The sequence below is a fragment of the Garra rufa genome, chromosome 9 (genome assembly GCF_049309525.1).
Source record: "Garra rufa chromosome 9, GarRuf1.0, whole genome shotgun sequence".
NCBI lineage: Eukaryota > Metazoa > Chordata > Actinopteri > Cypriniformes > Cyprinidae > Garra > Garra rufa.
Window position 1 is genome coordinate 20,879,910 of NC_133369.1, and position 24,655 is coordinate 20,904,564.

A 24,655-nucleotide genomic window follows, 5' to 3' on the forward strand; every position below is an offset into this window, starting at 1 on the left:
CAGACAGATAAATGTCATTTTATTCCCCCGAGGGCTGAATCGCTAGCTAGGGGTGAGATTTTAAGTTAAAATTTCATCTCAATGTCCCTGAACCAGCCAGGAACGATAATATGTTTATTCATTTAAAAAAAAGTGAAATGTAGTCTCTTTTTTTTTTCATTCTTTAAGTAGCATGGGTATATTTGTAGCAATAGTCAAAATACATTGTATGGGTCAAAATGATCTCTTTTTTTATACCAAAAATCATTAGGATATTAAGTAAAGATCATGTTCCATGAAGATATTTTGTAAATTTCCTACCATAAAAATATCAAAACCTATTTTTTCATAAGTAATATGCATTGCTAAGAGCTTTAAAGGCAATTTTCTCAGCCAAATATATATATATATCTTTTTTTTTTTTTTTTTTTTTAATTGCAAGAAACTTATATGACATTTCTCTGAATTACATACTATTTAGCACCTCTTCCTCCCCTTTGGCCCAGTGTGGATTCGGGTGTATTGCCTTGCCCCACAATAAAAGCCCATATAGCTGCCAGGTTATTTATAGACAGACTGTAGGGGCTGTAGTTGGACCGAGGGGGGCTGTAGTTCTGGACACATGTGCTCTGTGTCGCCAGACAGCGGGGTCACCCCAAGGTCAGCCCCCTACAATGCTTGCCTTGACTGCTTGTGTCTGGCATTAATGGGGAGGTGTAACACTAGACACTCGAGCACTGCGCTCGATCACCCCCCCTCAGCCGGTCACCGACAGACCAGCCGTGCGTGCGAGTAGACTCTTGCAGTGAGAAAAAAAAAAACGAAAAAGGAGTGTGGGGGTGTGCAGGAGGGGGTGGAGAGAAGCTCCGTCGGCTTGATCTCACAAACACTCTGATTTTTGTGTTCAACCGGAGGGGTCAGAAAAAGAGATAGAGAGCGGACGAGTTCAGTTTAGTAAGTCAGAGTGAAGTGAAGCGGTTACCCGAGAGCATGTAGTGAAAAAAACAGCATGTCAAGGCTGTTGCCGAGGGCTTTCAGTCTCGGCGCGAGCTGTTGGACGTGCGCACACCGGCTGGCTCGTGCACCGGTTGAAGTCTCCCGCGTACTCCATGCGAAACCTCACCGCACCGGATGGCTCTAACGTCACATGCGGATCCCAACTCCAGGGAATGGAGATTTGTGAGTGTTTCGCTGTTTCTCCTTCATAGCTAATTATGCCAGAGTTTGCGTTTTGACGTCTGTGAATGTGAGAGTCTAGTTTAACTCTGAGTGTGTTTTATTTAATTCCGCCTGCAGTCTTGTCTGGCTGTCAGCTCTTATCAGCTGCTTCACGCGCGTTATGTTTCCGTAAATGTCTGATCTCGGCTCTCCGCCGTCTCCGCAATCTGTCTCTGAATGCGTCTGCTACGCAAACCCAGCAGACAGTGTTTTAACTGGAGTCTGGAGCAAATTATGTCTCCTGCCTTCCGTACTTTATAAACAAAGCGGCCACAAGAAGACCGTCTAGGGGTTGCGTGCAAACATTTATGGAGAGATGGAGACAGTTTGTTTACTGACAGCGTATTTATATGTAATTCTTGGTAATTGAAAAATTGAGTTTCATTTTTCTTGTGTTCCCACTGTCATTTCGTATGAATTGACAGTAACTAGTATTACGATTGAGAACTGCCATCTTGAACTTATTGTAATAGAAATGTTGAACCTTGTTTATTGGTTACACTTTGTTGCTTTAAGTATTGTTAAAATGTCATTAAATAAAGCTATTGATGTTTGTGTAAAATCATATTAAAGTGATCTACACTATTGTTCAAAGGTTTGAGATCAGTAAGTTTAACTCAAGCTCTCGTCATATTTTATTACCATTTTCTATATCAAATAAACTCATAATGTGAAAATTTTTGAAGGTGTCTAAATAATTAATTTGTGATTATAAATCTAAATTTGTTCTAATACAGTTTAACTCTTGTCATTTTATTACCATTTTCTAAACTATAGCGAATAAACTGTGATAATGTGAGAAATGTTGAATTTGGGATCAGTACAATTTTTAATGCTTTTTAAAGGAGACTTTTCTGCTCATCAAGGCTGATTTGATTAAAAATACAGAAAAAACTGTAATATTGTGAAATGTTAATGCAATTTAAAATAGTGTTTGTTTTTTTTAATATACTTTAAAATATAGTTTATTCCTGTGATGCATCATTACTCCAGTATTCAGTGTCACATGATCCTTGAGAAATCATTCTAATATGCTGATTTATTATCAGTGTTGGAAAAGTTGTGCTGCTTAATTTTTTTTTTTTTTTTTTGGAACCTGCGATACTTTTTTCAGGATTATTTAATGAATAAAACATTAAAAGAACAGATTTATTTAAAATGGAAAACTTTTGTAGCAATAAACACCACGTTCAAAGTTTTGGGTCAGTACATTTTTTTTTCTCTCTCTTTGAAAGAATTAATACTTTTATTCAGCAAGGATGTGTTAAATTGATAAAAAGTGATAGTAGAGACTTACATTGTTAGAAAAGATTTCTATTTTGAATAAATATTAAAGAAAATATTAAGCAACACAACTGTTTCCAACATTGATAATAAAAGTAATAAATCAATATATTAGAATGTTTTCTGAAGAATCATGTGACACTGAAGAGTAATGGCTGATGAAAATTCAGCTTTGCATGACAGAAATAAATTATATTTTAAAGTATATTAAAATAAAAAAAAACAGTATTTTGAATTGCAAAGAAATTAATAGTTTTATCCAGCAAGGATGCATTAAACTAATCAAATTGACAGTAAAGACATTTATAATGTTAAAAAAACATATTTTAAATAAAAGCAGTCCTTTTCATATTCTAATGATTTCTGAAGGGTCATGTGACACTGAAGACTGCCATCACAGGAATACGTTACATTTTAAAATGTAATAAAATAGAAAACAGAATTTAACTGTATTTTTGATGCTGACTTGATGGGCATTAGAGACTTTTTTTTTTCTTCATCTTTTGAACAGTGTTAAAAGGGTGTTTTTTTCGCCAATAACTGCCATACCATAGTAAGTTATACTTGTTTATAAGTAAAACCTCCTTTGACTGGAATGTCTTGGCAACAAAAGCATGTTTGGATCTAGAATTTGATATTGAATTAAGATTTGGCTCATGCATTGTGTAATATTATTAGTATTTCTCCTCGTCCGTCTGTCTGAAGCGTTACTGTCTGTCTAGATCTGATGACAGTGTTGTGTTCTGGTTTTTGCGTTTTTTTGTGCAGTTTGCTGCTCTGGCTGGCCTTCCTGTAAACACAGCTTCTTTCTCTGTTCTTGGAGTGAAAAGTTCATATTCTGTCTGGATCATAAATTATGAATTTAGTCCTGGGGAATTCCCACACAGTAGGTAGAAAAGGCCTTTCAGTAGTTTTTCCTGCCTCTCTCACAGACTCTTCACATATGCTTTTGCTAAACATGAACGTATGGTTTTGAATTATCCTTTGAATTCTGCAGTGCGTCCACATGCACCTTAAAACATCCCAAAAGGGGCAGCTCTGATGGGAAAGTATTATATTGAAAGATGGCCTCAGATATTGAGCCAAACAGATTGTCTGTTGGAAAAGCAGCCTCTCTTGCAGTCATGGCTCCACATTGAGCTCAGCACACTGAAAGCTGGGCCGGGTTAAGCAGCCCCGAGGTGCCACTATGAATTATTGATAAAGGCCAGTGTCGTCATGCCAGTCTGAGTGCTTTTGGCATTACCCAGGATGATCCTGATGCCCACGCACACTGCCCTGCTCTAACTGAGCTCAGTTCCACTCAAATTTTGAAATTTAGCTGATAATCAATGTGACCAATATAAGTAATCTGATCTTTGATATTGTGTCTCCTACCTTCTACCTAGTTATTGGCCTATATTATGGGGCTTTTTTGGATTAGTATTGTGGTCAGTACTGAAATATTTGGATATGTAATTGTGGGCAATTGTTTTGGATGACATTTGCCATCATTTACCACTTACTTAAATTCAGTTTTAATTTTTCTGGATTTCTTTTTTTTATGTTGTAATTTTTTCTAGACTCTGTTTCAATTGTTAAATAAAAAATATGAATCAAAAACCATGTCTAAATAATTGAAATCATGAAACTTAAACATTTAATAAACTGCTGTTAAATTGTGTAACACATTTTTTAAAACCCTATGAAATGCGTTTCATTTTGTTTTTCTCAAATTTATTTTTATTTTTACCAAGTTCTTAGTTTTTTATTCATTTTCTGGATTCCATTTTCATTCAATTTTTATTTTAATATTTTCTAGTTAAGTTTATAACAAATATGATTTAGTAGTATTTTTTCCATAAATACTGTGTTGTTAAATAACTTTTCTAGTAAATATTCCTTAGAATAATGTTTTAATAAGAATTTTATTAGTAGTGTTGGTACACTGCTCATTACATTGAGTAAAATATTTCTGTCACACTTTCTTCAAGTTAAACCAAACTTTTATTTTGACCAAGTGGCTGTGAAGACCTCTAATTTCTGTTTGTGTATATGACGGTATTTTTTCTAAAAAAAAAAAAAAAAAAAAAAAAAAAAAAGTAAAATGCTCATGAAGTAACTCACAGAGAAGTCCTAAAGTTTATGTTTATGTGTTAATGTACACATATATTGAGGCAGTAAAGGCTGAAAACATGCCAGGCGCTTTATTATGTGTATAATAAACAACTAATAATTTAAATATAAAATCATAATGAATAGTTCACTATTGTACATACTGAACATAAGAATTGTGATATCTAAATTCACCTAAAATTAATTTGACATTGACAAAAAAACTATTGATTTGCAGTTTTATTCATGCTTAGTTGTCAGCCATAGCACAAAAATGTATAATTATTTAATTTAATAACGATTATTTTTGATTTATATTGCCTTTTTTGGATCTCAGTCATTTGACATTAAAAACTAATTTAAAAGTTTTAGAAAAGTCTCTAATGCTCACCAAGGCTGTATTTATTTGATTAGAATTACAGAAAAAAACAATAATGTTGTGGAAAAAATGTGGACTAAATGAACTGATTTCTATTTTAATGTTTTAAAGTGTAATTTTTTTCTTGTAATGGCAAAGCTGACTTTTCAGCAGCCATTACTCCAGTCTTAAGTGTCGCATGATCTTTCAGAAAATATTCTAATATGCTGATTTAGTGCTCAATGTAAAAACAGTTATTATTTTTGTGGAAACTGACTTTCTTTAAGAATCTTCAATGAATGGAACGTTGAAAAGAACAGCATTTGTTTACAGTAGCGCTTACAGTAGAATGGATTCTTTTGTGCGCACATGTCTTTGTAACAGATCTTGCTCCAAGCAAGATCCAAACCTGTAACCTACTACATATCAACGGCCTGTTCTGCTTGAAGCTTTTAAAAGCAGCCGTGCAGCTGGTGCAGGATCCAGCCTCGGGGAGTGACTCATTAGCCACGACAGCCCGAGTAAACCACAAAACGATCTGTGCTTCGTTAGAAATCCATACTTTGTTCTTCTTAGCGTTAAACAGGACCACCCATGAAGGACGAAGTTTTAATAAGGCGGAGGGTGTGGCTAACAACAACAACACACGGCTTTGAGGAATAAAGAACCGACTTTTCTTCCTTCCTTCATCCCTCTCTCCGTCTTTCTCCCTTTCTCTTTCTCCTCTCGCTGAACCCGCTCTTTGGAAATGTCACCGGTGAACTCTGTCCCACCCGAACTCGAATGTTCTCAGATGCAGTAGTGTGATTCTCACCACTGAAGTTCATCCTGCAAGTTCAGCTGGCGGTCATGAAGGAATGTTTTAGAAAGTGAGGCTTTTTTCTCTCCCTTCCAACAGATCTTCAGAAACTCCCTTCATAGCTAAGTATGCCCCAAGGCAGACTGTTCCGCTTCTTGCACCTTTTTAAATGAAATAAAGACCCAAAAAAAAAACGTGTCTGGCAAGGTTTTTATAATCCTGGTCATGCTTGTTAGAGTTTGTGGGCTTGGTGAGCTGATGTTTAGACCACAACATTCGTGTTTAGGTCGGCACACCTCTTTTGGTCACGTCCACCCATAACCGTGGAGTCCAAAATAAGCGCTGGTTATATTTGGCTCGTGCAAACTATGATTATAATAGCTAAATCTGTAATTATACATTGTCACAAGAACAGACTCAAAATGTTTCCAAAGCCGAAATATGTGCTTTTTCACCGCAAAGTCATCCCTCCCCCTTTCGACGTCTGCGTTCTTTTTAAATAATCTCGTTATTGACGGTGAAAGCTCCCGTGTGGCATAGCTGTGGAGACCGGGCTGCGTTGGCGAACGTGGCAGTGGCACCCGGTTCAGATTGTCTGTGCTGTTTGTTTGATGGTTCCTCTGCATGGCTGGGCTGGATGCCCACTCTCCTGGTGCCCAGCAGGGTGCCAGTCTGCCAGCTTGTTTTGTGTTGTTCTCTCACTGTCCCTGCATGCCTCTGGCCTTTCATTTCAGCACACAGACAACCTGTGTGATCGCTCCTTCGCAAACGCCCTCAGACAGGTTTGTCAGACCTTTTTGGAAATTTTCCACTAGGGCACCAAAAGGCGTACGCATCCATAAAGCAAAATGTGGCGTTTCGTATGAAGATCCCAGATGCAAAGTTCTCCATATGAAAGATGCATGGATCCCTGTCAAGTAGTAAACAGTCAAAACGCTCATTGCCGTCTCGCTGCTGACGCTCTCAATTGCCTGTCAAAACACTTGGATGTTATGTAGGAGTGCCCTGACCGCGATAGACACGCTGACAAACAAAATCACTCTACTTGTCAATTTAATCCATCTCTTCAAACGTCCTCTACAGTGGAGATTTAGCCTTAGGTTTAGGTTTGTCTTGTGTAATAATGTATTTCCTGTTGCAAAATAAGCTGTCTAGCCCGCAGGTAATCAGTCCTGGCTCTATTACCAATAGGTCTCAATGATTAAATAACTGGCAGATTTGTTATATGTGCTACCATTTAAAAGTAAGTGTGTGTGTGTGTGTGTGTGTGTGTGTGTGTGTGTGTGTGTGTGTGTGTGTGTGTGTGTGTGTGTGTTTTCCACACAGAGGTTGAATTTATTTGTAAATACTGTGAAATATGCTGTAATATTGTAGAATATAATTACAATTTAATATTTTAATACATTTCATAATGTGGACGTTGACATACTTTTTCAGCTTCAAAATCTTGACCACCATTCACTGCCGTTATAAAGCTTGAAAAAGCCAGGACATTTTTTTTATTATGACTCCAGTTGTATTTGTCTGAAAGAAGATGGTCATGCACACCTACATGTAGGATGGCTTGAGGGTGAGTAAATCATGGGGCAATTTTCCTTTTTGGGTGAGCTATCCCTTTAATACAGTATTTTATTTATATATAATATAATATAATATAATATAATATAATATAATATATAGGCCATTCTACAGAATTGGTTTAAAATCAGAGTTGGAAACGTCTTGGAAAAAATCTTTTCCAAAAAATTTGTATGTGCATAATAACCAAGGTACACATTTTTTGTTTTTTTGCTAACTGCAGTTAATTCTCATATTGTATTTTTAGAAAGTTGTAGAATATTTGTCCTTTCCCCAAATTTGTCACTACTGAAACACCGTAATATGTAATTAAATAATAAGGGTTATATTGACCTATTAAGATTTTGCTTACATCTATGTTGTAAATATATGTATTTTCTGCTATTTTATTAAAATTTTATTCAGAGGTAAATCAATAAGTTAAATTTTTTGCAATATTTCAAGTGTAATTTTATGAGATTTGATGTATTTTGAATCCAATTTTTCTTTGTAAAAGACAAAAAGTTGATCATACTGATTTTAAAGTTCAGGATTCATTAGTTTGAATATACATCGAACCAAAAACTGTCATAACATCTAATCTGATAATTCAGTATACAGTCGTGGCCAAACGTTTTGAGAATTACATAAATATTGGAAATTGGAAAAGTTGCTGCTGAAGTTTTTATAATAGCAATTTGCATATACTCCAGAATGTTATGAAGAGTGATCAGATGAATTGCATAGTCCTTCTTTACCATGAAAATTAACTTAATTCCGAAAAAAACTTTCCACAGCATTTCATTGCTGTCATTAAAGGACCTGCTGAGATCATTTCAGTAATCGTCTTGTTAACTCAGGTGAGAATGTTGACGAGCACAAGGCTGGAGATCATTATGTCAGGCTGATTGGGATAGAATGGCAGACTTGACATGTTAAAAGGAGGGTGATGCTTGAAATCATTGTTCCATTGTTAATCATGGTGACCTGCAAAGAAACACGTGCAGCCATCATTGTGTTGCATAAAAATGGCTTCACAGGCAAGGATATTGTGGCTACTAAGATTGCACCTAAATCAACAATTTATAGGATCATCAAGAACTTCAAGGAAAGAGGTTCAGTTCTTGTTAAGAAGGCTTCAGGGCATCCAAGAAAGTCCAGCAAGCGCCAGGATCGTCTCCTAAAGAGGATTCAGCCTCGGGATCGGAGTGCCACCAGTGCAGAGCTTGCTCAGGAATGGCAGCAGGCAGGTGTGAGCGCATCTGCACGCACAGTGACGCCAAGACTTTTGGAAGATGGCCTGGTGTCAAGAAGGGCAGCAAAGAAGCCACTTGTCTCCAAAAAAACATCAGGGGCAGATTGATCTTCTGCAAAAAGTATGGCGAATGGACTGCTGAGGACTGGGGCAAAGTCATATTCTCCGATGAAGCCTCTTTCTGATTGTTTGGGGCATCTGGAAAAAGGCTTGTCCAGAGAAAAAAAGGCGCTACCATCAGTCCTGTGTCATGCCAACAGTAAAGCATCCTGAGACCATTCATGTGTGGGGTTGCTTCTCATCCAAGGGAGTGGGCTCACTCACAATTTTGCCCAAAAACACAGCCATGAATAAAGAATGGTACCAAAACACCCTCCAACAGCAACTTCTTCCAACAATCCAACAACAGTTTGGTGAAGAACAATGCATTTTCCAGCACAATGGAGCACCGTGCCATAAGGCAAAAGTGATAACTAAGTGGCTCGGGGACCAAAACGTTGACATTTTGGGTCCATGGCCTGGAAACTCCCCAGATCTTAATCCCATTGAGAACTGTGGTCAAGCCTCAAGAGGCGGGTGGACAAACAAAAACCCACTAATTCTGACAAACTCCAAGAAGTGATTATGAAATAATGGGTTGCTATCAGTCAGGATTTGGCCCAGAAGTTGATTGAGAGCATGCCCAGTCGAATTGCAGAGGTCCTGAAAAAGAAGGGCCAACACTGCAAATACTGACTCTTTGCATAAATGTCATGTAATTGTCGATAAAAGCCTTTGAAACGTATGAAGTGCTTGTAATTATATTTCAGTACATCACAGAAACAACTGAAACAAAGATCTAAAAGCAGTTGAGCAGCAAACTTTGTGAAAACTAATATTTGTGTCATTCTCAAAACTTTTGGCCACGACTGTACTGTGTTTTGGTAGTGACCACATCACATTACAGAATTTTAACTTACAAACTAAAACACTATTAAAACACAAAATAATTGCATAACCGTACAAAAATTGTGTTTATATAAATTATGTGTTCCCTTTTTTCACTACCAAAACAATGATGACATGTTTTGGTCGTGTCTGTTTTACCGAGATGCTAAGATGCTAATCAGCCCATGTTTAGCTAGCACAGTTCTGAACAGCTGTACACATATAAAAACTAAATGTTATGAGAAAAACTCCCAAGAAAGTGTGCTTAATTGCAAAAAAAGGCATTAAGTAGTGACATTCCTTAAAGTTACACAAAGACTTTTAAACACATTGACGGATCCAAGTGGATGTCTTTGCATGTTATCTTGCAATGTTTTTTTTTTTATAAAACTAGTCCAAAATGTCTGTTGAGATGAATAAATCCTAATCCCTAGTTACCATTCTTGTATTTTTTCTGTCCTAGTTGTATAGTTGAGTTCAGTTTGTTGTTTAGTAGTAACACACTGTGCTGTATGTACACAGCGGGCAGGGTTTGACCTCAGGTAAGCACACCTGTTCCTGTTATTCGGCACTAGTTTGGCATGATGCAGCGTCTGGTGCACGGTGCCCATCTACCAGACCGTCTGGAGGAGCCGTGTGTGTGTGTGTGTGTGTGTGTGTGTGTGTGTGTGTGTGTGTGTGTGTGTGTCTGTGGCACTGGGTGTTATGTGCGACGCTGTTAATTATTTAGGATTAGTGTGTGTTTGTAGCATAAAGCATCTAGACAGATCTGGCTACAGCGGGAGGTCATTCGCACACGCACACGCACACGCACACACACACCACTCTGAATGTTAGATTAGAAGGAGGGGGGGGTCATGTGAACATGAGTAGTACTGTCTCTCACATACACACACACACACACACACACCTGCTGCAATCCTTTAGGGTATTGCATGACATTTGTGTTTACATCAGTGTACTACTTTGAACAATAAATGCACACTCTTTAATTACTGTATGTAAGTATTGCATTCCTTCCGCTATTCAGCTAGTCAGCTTAACTAATTAAGTAGTACGTTGTTGGTGACACATTTATTTGCATTTTGTTCTGTGAGCCATCGAAAAATGCAAGAGTGGAGCACAACCATTCACAGCCACGGATTATAACATGCATTAAATCTAAGGAACTTCTGCTTGATGCTCAGAGATGGCTCTGTGTCTGTATCAGACATATACTTGTCATAAGCTATTCCGTAAAGTGGCCGGGACATAATCGGCTATGGCAGGAAGTAATGACACCTACAGATGTGACCTACTCTACTGAATATGTCACCTTCAAATAACACTTTGCTTCTTTCCATCTACAAATCTCTATTCTCTTCCTCTGCCTTTCTCAAACACACACACCTTCGCTCTCTGTCTCTCTCGCCCCCCTCTCCTCCTCATCACCCACACACACACGCTCACTCTCTCTCTTTCTCTCGCTCTCGTCTGGTCTAGCGCTTTCTGTCTGCTCTGCCTGGTGACAGAACGGCCTGATGGATTTTGATCCTCTCTCTGTGGTCTGCAGAGAGAAACTCAGTCTGTGTATGGCTAATCTGCAGTCTGTGATACCCAGACCCTCGCTCATTTGTTCACGCTCTCTTTCTGTCTGTCTGTGATTGGCATAAGAGGTCAGTGTTAAATAGGACAGAGAGAGTGTCAGTGGGAGAATTGGACAGGACATAGTAACAATCAAAGAACACTGTCACTAAAGCACTGGAATCGTTTTCAAACGCTGAGTGTTTTAATGTACTGATTTAGATTGGATTTCGATCTCTGTAGGGTTTTTTTTCCTCAAACTGAAGTGTCTTGTCTTGATGTGGGTGTTGCAGAAAGTCATGTGCTCACCACGAAAACCATTTGAAATAAATGAAACCTACATGGTGGCTGGTTTCTAGCGGGTCTAAGCTGGTCATTATCTGATCTGAGTGGGTCATTAGTTAGTTAACAAGCTACTTTGTTCCAAAAACCAGCTTAATCACCAGAAGCTGGCATGTTGCTGCTCCAAAAGTGTCTACTGACAGCTTAGAAACCAACTATCATGTTCCAAAAGTTTTTAGCTCAAAGAGATAGTTCACCCAAAAATGAAACTTCTGTCATTAATTACTCACTCTCATGTCGTTTCTTCGTAACACAAATTAAGATATTTTTTTATGAAATCTGAGAGCTTTCTGACCCCGCATAGCAACGAACCGTTTAAAGTAGTTCAGAACAAATGTTTATGGATAATGTACTCACCCTCTTTTCATCCAAGATGTTCATGTCTTTCTTTATTCAATCGTAAAGAAATAGATTTTTGAGGAAAACATTTCAGGATTTTTCTCCATATAATTGATATCTATGGTGCCCACTAGTTTGAACTTTCTAAAATGCAGTTCAAATGCAGCTTCAAAGGGTTCTAAACTATCCCAGCCGAGGGAGAAGGGTCTTATCTAGCGAAACGATTGGTTATTTTCTAAAAAGAAATCACAATTTATATACTTTTTTTAACCGCAAATGCTCATCTTGTTCTAGCTCTGTGCGAAGTGTGTGTATTCCTGTTTATGACAGTTAGGGTATGTCAATAAACTACCATCTCGTTTTCTTCCCCAACTTTAAAATTGTCCTACATCGCTGCAGAAATGCCAACCCAGTGTTTACAAAGTCAAACATCCAAAGAAGGTCAAACGCCCTTTACAAAAAAGGTAAAACAGCGATGTAGGATGATTTTGAAGTTGGAAGAGAAAATGAGATGGGAGTTTTTTGACATACCCTAACTGTCATTAACAGGAATAAACAGAGTTCATGCAGAGCTAGACAAAGTTGGGCATTTGCAGTTAAAATATATTAATGGTGAAAAAAAAATATTAGAAAATAACCAATCGTTTCACTAGATAGACCTTTCTTGCTCGCCCTTTGAGCCCTTTGAATCTGCATTTAAACTGAGTTTTGGAAGTTCAAACTGGGGTGCACCATAGATATCTATTATATAGAGAGAAATCCTGAAATGTTTTCATCAGAAAACATAATTTCTTTACGACTGAAGAAAGAAAGACATGAACATCTTGGATGACAAGGGGGTGAGTAAATTATCTGTACATTTTTGTTCTGGAAGTCAACTACTCATTTAAGGCCCAGAAAGGTCGTAAGGACATCATTAAATAGTCCATGTGACATCAGTGGTTCAATATTAATGTTATGAAAACAAAAATAACGACTTTATTTAACAATTTCTTCTCCTTGAAAACTTGAATAAATAGTAAAAACATTTTCTAACAAAAAGTGCAAAGTAACCAAGTAGAAAAAGAAAAATTCACAAATAACTTGTATGGAGATTTTTTCATTCTTCAGATTTTTCCCTGACCTTCTTTTCTCTGTAAATTAAGGGTGCACACAATTGCTGATAAACACAATCCCTACTTAGCAGTCAGATGTCCATATGCACAAAGGCACAGATCCCTAAACAAGGCCATATCTGCAAATTAATTTAAAATTTGAACTAGCACCTCATGACTACCCCACGTTATGTATGAGAAGCTGCAAAGACACAGGCGCAAGTAAAATGCAAAAAACATGGTGACATAAATTTTTCTTTAAATATAATGGCCAATATATTGCGTCTCCAAAAATGATTGAGGTCTGGTACATATATTGTGCGATAAGTCAATATTTTGATTATTGCAACAGGCGTATTCACAAGAGTATAATTTTAACAATGTCCTTACTGCCTTTCTGGGCCTTGAACTTAGTAGTTGTGTTTCTATGCAGGGTTTAGAAAGCTCTCGGATTTTATCAAAAATATCTTAATTTGTGTTCTCAACGAAAGTCTTATGTGTTTGGAACAACATGAGGATGAGTAATTAATGACATAATGTTCATTTTTGACTATTTTTCTTTTTTATCTGTGTGGTGCTTGCCCATGCTGAACTCTTGGTTTGCCAGGGTGTTTCTAAGGTGTTATGAGTAGTTTTTGCATTGCTTTCTGTTGCTAAGATGTTCAGGTTGGTTGCTACTGTGTTATTTGTGAGTTACAAAAACAAAGTCTGTAAAAATTGGTCTGAGCAGTTGAGCACAGTGGGGTCTGAAAGTATTGAATGCAATTGAGAAAATCTTTCTGCTTTGCATTTTTCTAATTTAATAGTTTTTTCATTCAAATGTATTAATCTGCATGATGAAAAACGTAATGGAAATTTTTGTGTGATTTTATGATTTAAGTCGGTACTTCTGTACTCACAAGTTAACATGGTCATTGTAACAAATATGCTTAGATGTTTTATTAGTGACAAGGACTACTGGAGAATTTTTGGTATTTTTTTTTAAATTAATTTTACATCATGACATTGCTTTATTTGTATTTCCTTTACACTTTTCAGCATCCTAGAAATGTTCATTTCTTGGTTAAATTAGATTTTCAATGTGGACTCTCAAATCCCCACTGTACATTTAAAAAGACTTGCTTTTATTTCCTGTTTTTTGATCTAAAGTCGGTGGAGCAGCTCAGCGTTCATAGACTAGTTTGAAGCCTGCTGTGATTTCGTTTTGTATTGATTCAGTTCCAGTCTGATAGGTTTGTGTTTGTAGTCTTATTTGTTCTTACCGGTATTCTGATCTGAGTCTCATTCTCTCTGTCTTATCTGCCCTCCTGTCTGATTGTCACTTCCTTTGTCTGTTTTGCCTGGCTGCCTGTCTGTGTCCTCTTCTCTTTTTTTTCATTCTTCACCCTCCCCTCTGCTCTCCCTCTTTTGCTTCCTCCTCTTATGCCCTAAATTAGGAGAGAAGTGTTTGTTTCTTTTGATGTGTGAGTGCCAGCATCCCGTAGTACTGCACTGCAGGCAACAACTCACTCTTTCATTCTCTCTTCGTGACACTCTCACTTTCAGCCTTTCTGTTCTGTTTACTCAACTGTACCAGGTTCCAGAACGATCCCTCAGCGCAGTTGGTGGATGCCTCATTTTGGTTGTCTGGAAAGCCTGTGCATTTCCATTTGAGAAACACTTTTGGTCTTGACTGAGAGAGCAAGTGTGAGTCCAGCAGGGTGTTCCTCGTGTTCAAACAGAACATGTTTTAGGAAATATCAGTCAAGATGTTTACCTTCATCACTTTGGTTTTTACAAACCAGGATATTGGAATAAAGCTGGTTAATAATAGAAACTCTAGTTTCATTATTAACCACCAAAAAACCCACCCTTATGTCATCATGTATGCCATTAGGTGTTTTCATCAAACATGAAAGGAGTATTTCGAAGAATTTGTAAAGGGATAGTACATCCAAAAATTAAAATTGTCATTATTTACTCACCCTCATGTCATTTTAAACCTGTATGACTTTATTTGTCCGTCCATACAATCACATTCAGTGGGTTCTGGTGTTTTTGAAAGCAGAAACTCATACAGCTTTGTAACAACATGAGGAGAGTAAATTATGACAGAATTTTCATTTTGGAGTGAACAGCTTTCAACATCTCAAAAGCGCTATTACAGCAACAAGTCATGTTTCACAAGCCTTGTGTACTATATTCCAAGTCTTCTGAAGCTTTAGAATAGATTTATGTGAGAAATAAAAGAAAAATAAGCCATTGACCCTCAAATCAAATATGGTGCCGGATGAGCTGTCAAATTATTAAATAGAGCCACATAACTTCGTCAGAATTCTCCTTTTGTGTTCCATTGGAAAAAATAACAACATTGGAGTGACATGAGGGTGAGTAAATAATGGCAAAATATTCCATTTGGGTCAAGATATTCGAAGGAAAGACAGTCTACATCAAGACATAAAAAAATGACAATTCTGTCATTAATTACTTGCTCTCATGTCATTCCAAACCTGTGAGACCTTCGTTCATCTTCAGAACACAAATTAAGATATTTTTGATTAAAATCCGAGAGCTCCCTGCGTAGACCGCAATGCAACTACTGTGTTCAAGGCCTTGAAAGGTAGTAAGGACATTGTTAAAATAGTCCATGTGACATCAGTGGATCAAACGTAATGTTATTGAGCTAAGAGAATACCTGCTGTGCGCAAAGAAAACAAAAATAACTTTATTCAACAGTTTCTTTCACTTCCATGTCAATTTTCGACACGTTCACAAGGGTAGCATGTAGACTCGTTGCTGTGTATGCATGGTCAGAAATCTCTTGAATTTGATCAAAAGTTTCTTAATTAGGGTGAGTAATTAATGACAGAATTTTCATTTTTGTGTGAACTATCCCTTTAACTGGTTGCTGGCTTTGAAACATATAATAGTATGCATTTATTACGCAAACGTGTTTTCTTTTCTCTCAAATAATATGTAAAGTGCAGTTAAAAATGATAAACAGGAATAAACAGGATTTATCTCATTGCTAAAGCAGATATATCTGATCCCACAGGAAGTCTATTCGAGCCATCTTGCTTTAATCCACTAAACTATTTTCTTTCAGTTCTTTCTGTCCATGTCAAACCAAAATGGCTCTCACCTTTTTTTGCCAGATGATATCACCAATTTGGGGAACTGTAGTCATCTTGGATGTTGATTTGACTCTGCTGCCATCTTTTGGTCAAACAGATTTTTATAGATGTCATGATTGTAAGCAGGTTCATTCTGTGCTGTTCTAAACTCTTTTTGTCTTCTTGTGTTGCAGCTGAACTGGAGTTTGTGCAGATCGTGATCATAATCGTCGTGATGACTGTGATGGTCGTGGTGGTCGTGTGCCTGCTCAACCACTACAAACTCACCACGTGGTCGTTCCTGAGCCGGTCTAGTCAGGCACAGAGTCAGGATCTCTCTCTGCAGCCGGTAAGACCCTGTCTCACAGTCTCTCTGTCACACTAACCACAGCATGCGTCTTGGTACTCTCCATAATGGTGCATAGGGTGACCTGGGGAGAAGAATTGAATAAAGTCGATACTTTTGTTTTCTTTGCGCAAGTATTCTCAAAGCTTTGGTAAATCACGGTTAGTATGTTTCTGTGCCTTGCTGTCTATGGAGGGTCAGAAAGCTCTTGGATTTCATTAAAAATATCTTAATTTGTGTTCTGAAGATGAAGGTCTTACAGGTTTAGAACGACATGAGGGGGAGTAATTAATGACAGAATTTTCAGTTTTGGGTGAACTATCTCTTTAAACACGTTGACAACCTTTTGTAAACTTTCCTCACATATTTAGATGTTCCCTGGATGGTAATAAACAAAAATGTATGCTAAAGACAAGGCCTAGAAGTTCACATAGTTCATTTGGAACACACAAGTTGCCAGCAATTTCCTGTCTCTGTGCTGTCTCCATAAAAATAATAATCATGTTTTATTTATACAGAAGCTTTCTAAAGCCCAACGTCACTTTACTGAGCATGATAAGCAAATAGGAAGCAGCATGATGAGCAGTAACGGAACAAATCAGAAGAAAATAAATGGATATTTGACAATTGAATGGATGTAAACAACATAAAGCAAATGCAGTGTGGCATGAAAACAGGAAATCAAAATGATCACAAGACATTTTTATAATGCTGTTTTGTTTAATGATTTAGATTTTTTTTTTTTAATCTATGCTCATTTATGAACTTTTATTTGCTTTTTAAAGGTCCCTTTTAAGTTATGAAAGTATTTAAAGGGATAGTTCACCCAAAAATGAAATTTCTCTCATTAGTTACTCACCCCCATGTTGTTACAAATACAAATGTAAGATCTTTATTTATCTTCGGAACAAAAATTAAGTTATTTTTGGATTCTTTGTGCACAAAATGTATTCTCATAGCTTCATAAAATTCAGGTTGAACCAGTGATGTATAAGTATTTATATATACATACAGTTGAAGTCAAAAGTTTACATATACTTTGCAGAAGCTGCAAAATGTTAATTAGTTTACCAAAATAAGAGGGATTATACATTTACACATATAGTCCACAAGAGAAAATACTAGTTGAATTTATAAAAATTACCCCGTAAATACTATGTTGTTTCCTGAATGATCCACGGCTGTTTTTTTTTTTGTTTTTTGTTTTTTTTTGTGATAGTTGTCAAGAGTCCTGAACAGTTAAACTGCCAGCTGTTCTTCAGAAAAATCCTTCATGTCCCACAAATTCTTTGGTTTTTCAGCATTTTGTGTATTTGAACCCTTTTTAACAATGACTATGAATTTGAGATCCATCTTTTCACACTGAGGACAACTGAGGGACTCAGGGAGGTTTAAACGCTCACTAATGCTTCAGAAGGAAATGCATTACTGCAAACTTTTTGAATTTGAAGATCAGAGTAAATTTATCTTGTTTTGTCTTCTGGGAAACATGTAAGTATCTTCTGTAGCTTCTGAAGGGCAGCACTAAATAAACAAATATGATATTTAGGCAAAATAAGAAAAATTTGCACATCTTTATTCTGTTCAAAAGTTCACACCCCGACTAAATGCATTGTTTTTCCCTCTGAGCATCGGTAAGCGTTTAAACCTTCTGTAATAGTTGCATATGAGTCCCTCAGTGTGAAAAGATAGTTCTCAAAATTATACAGTCATTGTTGAAAAGGGTTCAAATACACAAAAATGCTGGAAAACCACATAATTTGTGAGACCTGAAGGATTTTTCTGAAGAACAGCGGGCAGTTTAACTGTTCAGGACAAACAATGGACTCATGAACAACTATCCTTAAACCAAAAAAGCACAGCTGTGGATCATTCAGGTAACAACACAGTATTAAGAATCAAGCGTATGTAAACTTTTGAACAAAGTCATTTTTATAAATTCAACTAGTATTTTCTCTTGTGGACTATATGTAAATGTCTTTTATGTGAAATATCTTATTCAGGTCAGTACTAAATAAAAAAATAACATGAATTTTGTATGATCCCTTTTGTTTTGGTCAAATAATTAACATTTTGCAGATTCTGCAAGGTGTATGTAAACTTCTGACTTTACCTGTATATATAAATACTTATGATAAACATCACAGTTCTTTGACATGTTTTTCTCAGGCTAAGCCGTGAAGCATCAATTTCTAATACTGAATAGATGAATTTTTCACCTGCTGTGTCATCTCCAAGCCTTGTTTGGTATATCTTATGCGGGAGAGCTTTTATCTTAGAAAAGAAGAAAACAGCAGGGCCTAAAAGTCTCTTGAGTGGGGTGTGTGTGTGTGTGTGTGTGTTTCTGGAAAGGTCTTCTTTGTGCCTAATCCAAAATAACTTGCAGCAGTGCACTGAGCTGATGAGAGGGAGCACTGCATGTGTGGGTGTCTCATCTCACCCCAGGGATGGTTTTCGAAATGTTTGCGCAGTTTTTAACCAGACAGACAGCAGGAAATTAATCGTACATCATTTATCTTAATTCAAAAATACAAATCATTGGTCTGCGTCATGCCCTGAAGGTTAGAGAGTGCATGGGGTTTGAGTTGTTCACGTTACGGGCAACTGGACAGAGGATTTTTATGGAAAACTGAATGCTGCAGTAGGGCATATTACATCTTACTGAATGCACATCACGATATATATTAGTCTTTCAGAAAGGCAGTGTGTTTTGGAGAAGACACAATGGAGGGTGTCCCTCTGAGACCAGGGCATGTTGATTACATTCAGCAGTTCTGTCTAGACGCCAGTCAAACTCAGACACGCGCAGCCCACTGCAGCACCCGGGAGAGACTGCTAAATGACTGAGACTTTTCATTTTCATTCATGAGGGAGCGCGAGGGGGAGGGAAGCCAGCGAGGGAAGCAAGCAGCGATGTCTGGGAGAATGTTACTCGCTGGTTTTGTTTTTCGATTTTGTAATTAGAATGGATATATGTAGCCAAAGAGCATTGTTAGAGTATAACAAATGGGCTCTGTCGGATGTATTCATCTATTTTTGTTTTGTTTTGTATTTTATCTCAAAATGTCCGTCATTTTAAATATAGATATTATTAGGGTTTAGTAAAATCGTTATTTATTTATTTTTTTATTTTTTTATCCAAATTGATATTATTTGGAATTTGGAACTATTTTATTTTTGGCTTTTTCTCCAAATGTTTGTCATTTTAAATATAGATATGAATATTATTTGGGTTTAAGAAATTGGTTATTTTATTTTATTATTTTATTTTATTTTATTTTAATTTTTTGTTTTTCCTCCAAATTTCTGTAATTTGAAATATAAATATGGATATTATTTGCTTTAACAAATTAGTTATGTCATTTCATTTTAATTTAGTTTAGTTTTTTTTTCCCTCCAAATGTCTGTCATTTTAAATATAAATATAGGTATTATATGGGTTTAAGAAATGTATTATTTTCTTTTATTTTTTTATCCCCCCCTCCATGTCTTGTCATTTTAAATATAGTTATGGATATTATTTGGATTTAACAAATTGGTTATTTTCTTTTATTTTTTTGTATTTTATTTTTTATGTTTGTTTTCCTCCAAACGTCTGTCATTTTAAATATAGATATTATTAGGGTATAACAAAATGGTTATTTACTTATTTATTGCTTTTTTTTCTCCATATGTCTGTCATTTTAAATATAAATATGAATATTATTTGGGTTTAACAAATTGGTTATTTTATTTTATTTTACTTTATTTTTTTTTCTTAGAAATGTCTGTCATTTTAAATATAAATATGGAGATTATTTGGGTTTAACAAATTGTTTTTTTTTTATTTTTGGTATTTTATTTTTATTTTCCTCCAAAAGTCTGTCATTTGAAATATGGATAATATTAGGCTATAACAAAATGGTTATTAATTTATTTATTTATTGCTTTTTTTCTCCAAATGTCTAAGTCATTTAAAATATAAATATTATTTGGGTTTAACAAATTGGTTATTTATTTATAGTAGAATATTTATTTTATCTTTCTTATTTTGTTTATTTATATTTTTATATAAATAATGTATTTTAGATTTTGTTTGTTTATTGTTTTTAAAAGTCTTTCAAGCTATTTACATAAGAAAATTTCTAGGCACAGAGCATTATTAAAGTTTAAAAAATATGATTTTTTTCTTTCCCCTTTTCATTAAATTGATGTTGTTTTCTATGCTTTTTTCATTTTAAATATTGATAGAATTAAGGTTGAAAATATTTAAAAATGTATATATAAATATGGATATATATGATCAGGTTGTTTGATTTAGATTTTCTAGTCTGTTCATTTATGACAATGGGTGAACTATAATTTGTTGATTTTCAATGTTACCCTTTAATCAATGATCAGTTGTTAACCAAACAATATTGCATAGTTATGTAAAATATTTCAGTATCAATATTATTTGATATTTATGGTAGACTATGCTATCTTAAAATAATTCTGAATAATACATCAGTGTATTTTTCTCCTTGTTTGCAGGAGGGTTCTCTGTGGCCATCAGATAATGGGCTGAGACAAGGAGCATCTGAGGTAAGCTGAGTGTTTGTGTGTGTGGGTTTTTCAGGCCTATACTCCAAGGACCTTGTTTCAAGGGTTGTTGTTCTCCTTGTATAAATGGCATGTCTGCCTGTAACAAGCAGTGAAGTCTCCTCAAGTGCGTGTCGTCTCTGTGCCTGTGCCTCTCTCAGTGTAGGCGTATGTGAGGGAGGAAAGTCTCTGAGACTGTCTGTGAGTGATAGCACTAGTATGAAATGTAGTGTGTGGAGAAAATACATGCATATATATTCATTGTTAGTGTGTGGGGGGTTGTCTCTCTCTCACCGGGATGCAGGCTCTCAGCAGTTCATTAATCTCTCACCCTCCTCTGGCAGCGTCTAGACGGTCGTCTGAGAGGCCAGACACTCAGGGTCTATCTGCGTAAATTGCCTCCCATCAGCCTCAAACTGGCTAATGTAAACGTGGCCCCTGCAGTAATGAGGCTGATCTCATTGGCTAACTGATATGCAGATTTCACTCATATGAAGGATATTTTATCAGCTGCACATTAGCATACTAATGTCTGGACTGGGGACCGTTTAAGTTTGGGGCTCTGGTGAGTTTATATGGAAATGAAAGAGTTGTTATTTAGCTGTGTGGATGTGGCATGAGTAGAATACTGTTATTCTGGACAAACACACTTTTGTCTGCTGGACAAACGGGTTTATGTGGATGTAGTTATAGTTGAGCATCTTGATTTCCCTGTAATACAATGGCGTAAGGCTGGGTGATACAGCTTCAAAATGTATCAATTTAATTATAAAATGTTATTTATAGATATACGTGTATGTGTGTGTGTGTGTGTGTGTGTGTGTGTTGTTTGCTTAGAAGTGTTTGTGTATAATTATACTGAGTCTATCACATTTTCATATATTTCATATGCAGTTTTTCATTTTATATATTTTCATATATATTTTTTATTATTATTTTATATTATTTTTCAGATTATAAAATATATTTAGTCCCTCATTATATGTAATTATATGTAAGTGTTTCTCATAGGAGTCTGTCAAGAAAATAACAGTAATTTTAATTTTATTTTATGCATATTTTTATTTTATTTTATGTTTTATCTTATTTTTAAATTGATATATATATATATATATAGGGCTTAAAACTAATTTATTTTATTTTATGTTTTATTTTATTTCAATTTATTTCATTCTTCCATTAAACATTTAATATTAAACATCAAAGTGCCCCACAATTAATTAAGGGATGTGTATTTATTTTATTTTATAGTGGCCCACAGTAAACTAAGGGATGTTGCAAACAAATCATTAAACACAATTGCCATAACATTTTTTTATCTACCAATAATACTGAGTGTTTCAAAGATCTAGTCCAGTAACTGTAAGGTTGTGGGTTTAAACCCTACTAGGGGTGATCTATGATCTACCTCCATTTTGCTTTTGAGTTTTGCGTACTAGCATTTTCTAAAATCTAATTATTATTAGCTACTTTTTTAATGACTTTTTATTGGATTCTTTAAAGCGAAGATTCACTTTCTTCTCCTCCGCAGGTGGTGTATGCTCCTCAGCCAAGGGACCGATTTACCGCTCCCACTTTCATGCAGCACAACCGCTTCAGACGTTTCCAGCCTACTTACCCATACCTGCAGCACGAGATCGATCTGCCGCCCACCATCTCGCTGTCAGATGGAGAGGAGCCGCCGCCGTACCAGGGCCCCTGCACGCTGCAGCTGAGAGACCCCGAACAGCAGCTGGAGCTCAACCGAGAGTCGGTACGCGCCCCACCTAACCGGACCATCTTCGACAGCGACCTCATTGACATGCACAGTTCAGGTGGTGGCGGTGGGCCACGGCCTCCCAGTAGCAACTCTGGGATCAGCGCAGCCAGCTCCAGTACCCACGGACGCATGGAGGGCCCTCCGCCTGCTTACAGTCAAGTAATCGGGCAGCAGTCGGGCATCGTACTTTACCTCCACCAGCACAGCAATAACCCGCCCATCCCCGTCACTGTGCAGACTCCGCCCAGGGGCCGGACAGATTCAAACAGCCCAGAGAGCACAATAGCACTGAGCAAAGATCGACAGAGGGAGGAGCTAGTGTGAGGGGGCGTGGCTAGCACACGATTGGTTGATCGCGATCACTCTCCACCTATAAAGGGAACGGGTTCTCCCTCTAGACACTCCCGTGCACAACAGCGCTTAATGCGTCTTCGCAACAAAGGCGAAACCATGTTTGTTTGTTTTTTAACAAAAAAATAACAATTTGGAGCTGAGCTTGCGAAGAAAACATTTTGTTTGTTTTCTTTCAGACCAGCTGCGCTAAAACTGGGATTTATGCACTGCCCGGAGTCTCCCACCTTTATTGCTCTGTATTACTTCTGTATAGCCGACAAATTTAGAGAAAGTTATTCGCGCACAAGACAGGCTTTTTGTTGTTGTTGTTCTTGTTGGTTTTATCGTTGTATTCCTCTTGAATGCCCCCCTCCTATCCAACCCACACGTGATATACTAGCTGTGTGGATAGAAATTTCTTTTTCTTTGTTTTGTTTTAATTTAAAGACCGAGATCTGTGCAGCATGAACAAAACAAATGCGAAAAAGGGTGAAAATCCAAATCCTAGTGCCAAGGTTTATGCGGAAGGTGTCATAGGGGCGTCGACTGTCTTAAAGACTTGTTATACATTTAAATCAAAACCCTTTTCTGAACTTTGCACTATTGTTGAGGTTAATCAGAGAAATTTGGGAATGGGGTATAGTGGGGAGGGGGGGTGATATGTGTTTACTGTTTGTACTGTCGTTTTCCGTGTCGTTCCGATCATACGCTTCAATGCGAGCTTTCTACCGGAGGGAAGTGATCTTGTCTGTCTTCAGCACAAGAAAAATCTCTGATCCAGCCTAAAATAACCTTGATCTAAAAGAGGCACAGAATACAGAGAGTCTGCTCTACTCTCATCTATCCTCACCACACTGACACGTTCAGCCGCTTTCACACACTCCAGCTGATCTGAGGTCAGTTGGCTGGTGGCACGGTTGACATTTTGCCTAAAAAAAAAACTCACTAAGAGATCTGAACAGGTTTGACATTTTATAAAATTGTTGCTTTTTCTAAGGAGTTCTCCAACCTTATTCTAATCATCTTTTTTTTAACTATTATTTTTCATAATATATATTGATTTTAAATGTATTATATAAAGATAGACTCCGTTAAAGACTTTGTACTTAAGACTTGTATGGCTTAATATAACATAAATTATGTCTCTTATAAATATGTAGTGGAAAACTTGTGAAAGATTTACGGTATTTTAAAAAATCCATATCGTTTTATACATATTTTGGATTATGGGACTACCTGTTGCTGATTTTACCACTAACAACTCGGAAAATAAAATACTGATACAATGCCACATTGTGCAGCTTTTGGTTGTAATTTTCAGTTAAAGGGGAACAATAGAAGCAATGTAAGTCTTCACTGCTTTCCTAGTGAAAAGAAGACAAGAAAAGCATTAGAAGATGCCTGTGGACGCATAAAACTTCCTAAAGACCTGCGTCTTTGTTCTCTCCACTTCAGCCCCGATGCCTTTGAGGCTTTTAGTAGACCACAGCTACTGAAAGAGCTTACAAACAGCAGTGACAAGAAACGCTAGATGCCATCCCGGCAGGATGTAAACATGTTGCCACTTGTTTTGACGCCGCAAACACTAAAGCAGTTTCTCAGCATGGATTTTACTCGATATTCGGGACGTTTACACTCCTTACGAGGAAAAATCGATAGTATGGCATTTGCTTTAAACCTATGCTTATATCTATCGCCACCTGTAAACTTTTATAGTAGCTGTGGTCATCGTATCAGTATTTTATTTTCCGATTTG

At 36.7% G+C, this 24,655-nt stretch overlaps 1 protein-coding gene across 1 annotated transcript; it reads left to right on the top strand.

The window, feature by feature from the left end:
• The first annotated feature begins 1,088 nt into the window (after positions 1 to 1,088).
• ldlrad4b (low density lipoprotein receptor class A domain containing 4b) lies at positions 1,089 to 22,890 on the top strand. The gene is made up of 4 exons (XM_073847949.1): positions 1,089 to 1,158; positions 16,096 to 16,250; positions 20,760 to 20,810; positions 22,339 to 22,890. The coding sequence occupies exons 1-4, from the start codon at positions 1,089 to 1,091 to the stop codon at positions 22,888 to 22,890; spliced, it is 828 nt and encodes a 275-aa protein (XP_073704050.1).
• Positions 22,891 to 24,655: the final 1,765 nt, after the last annotated feature.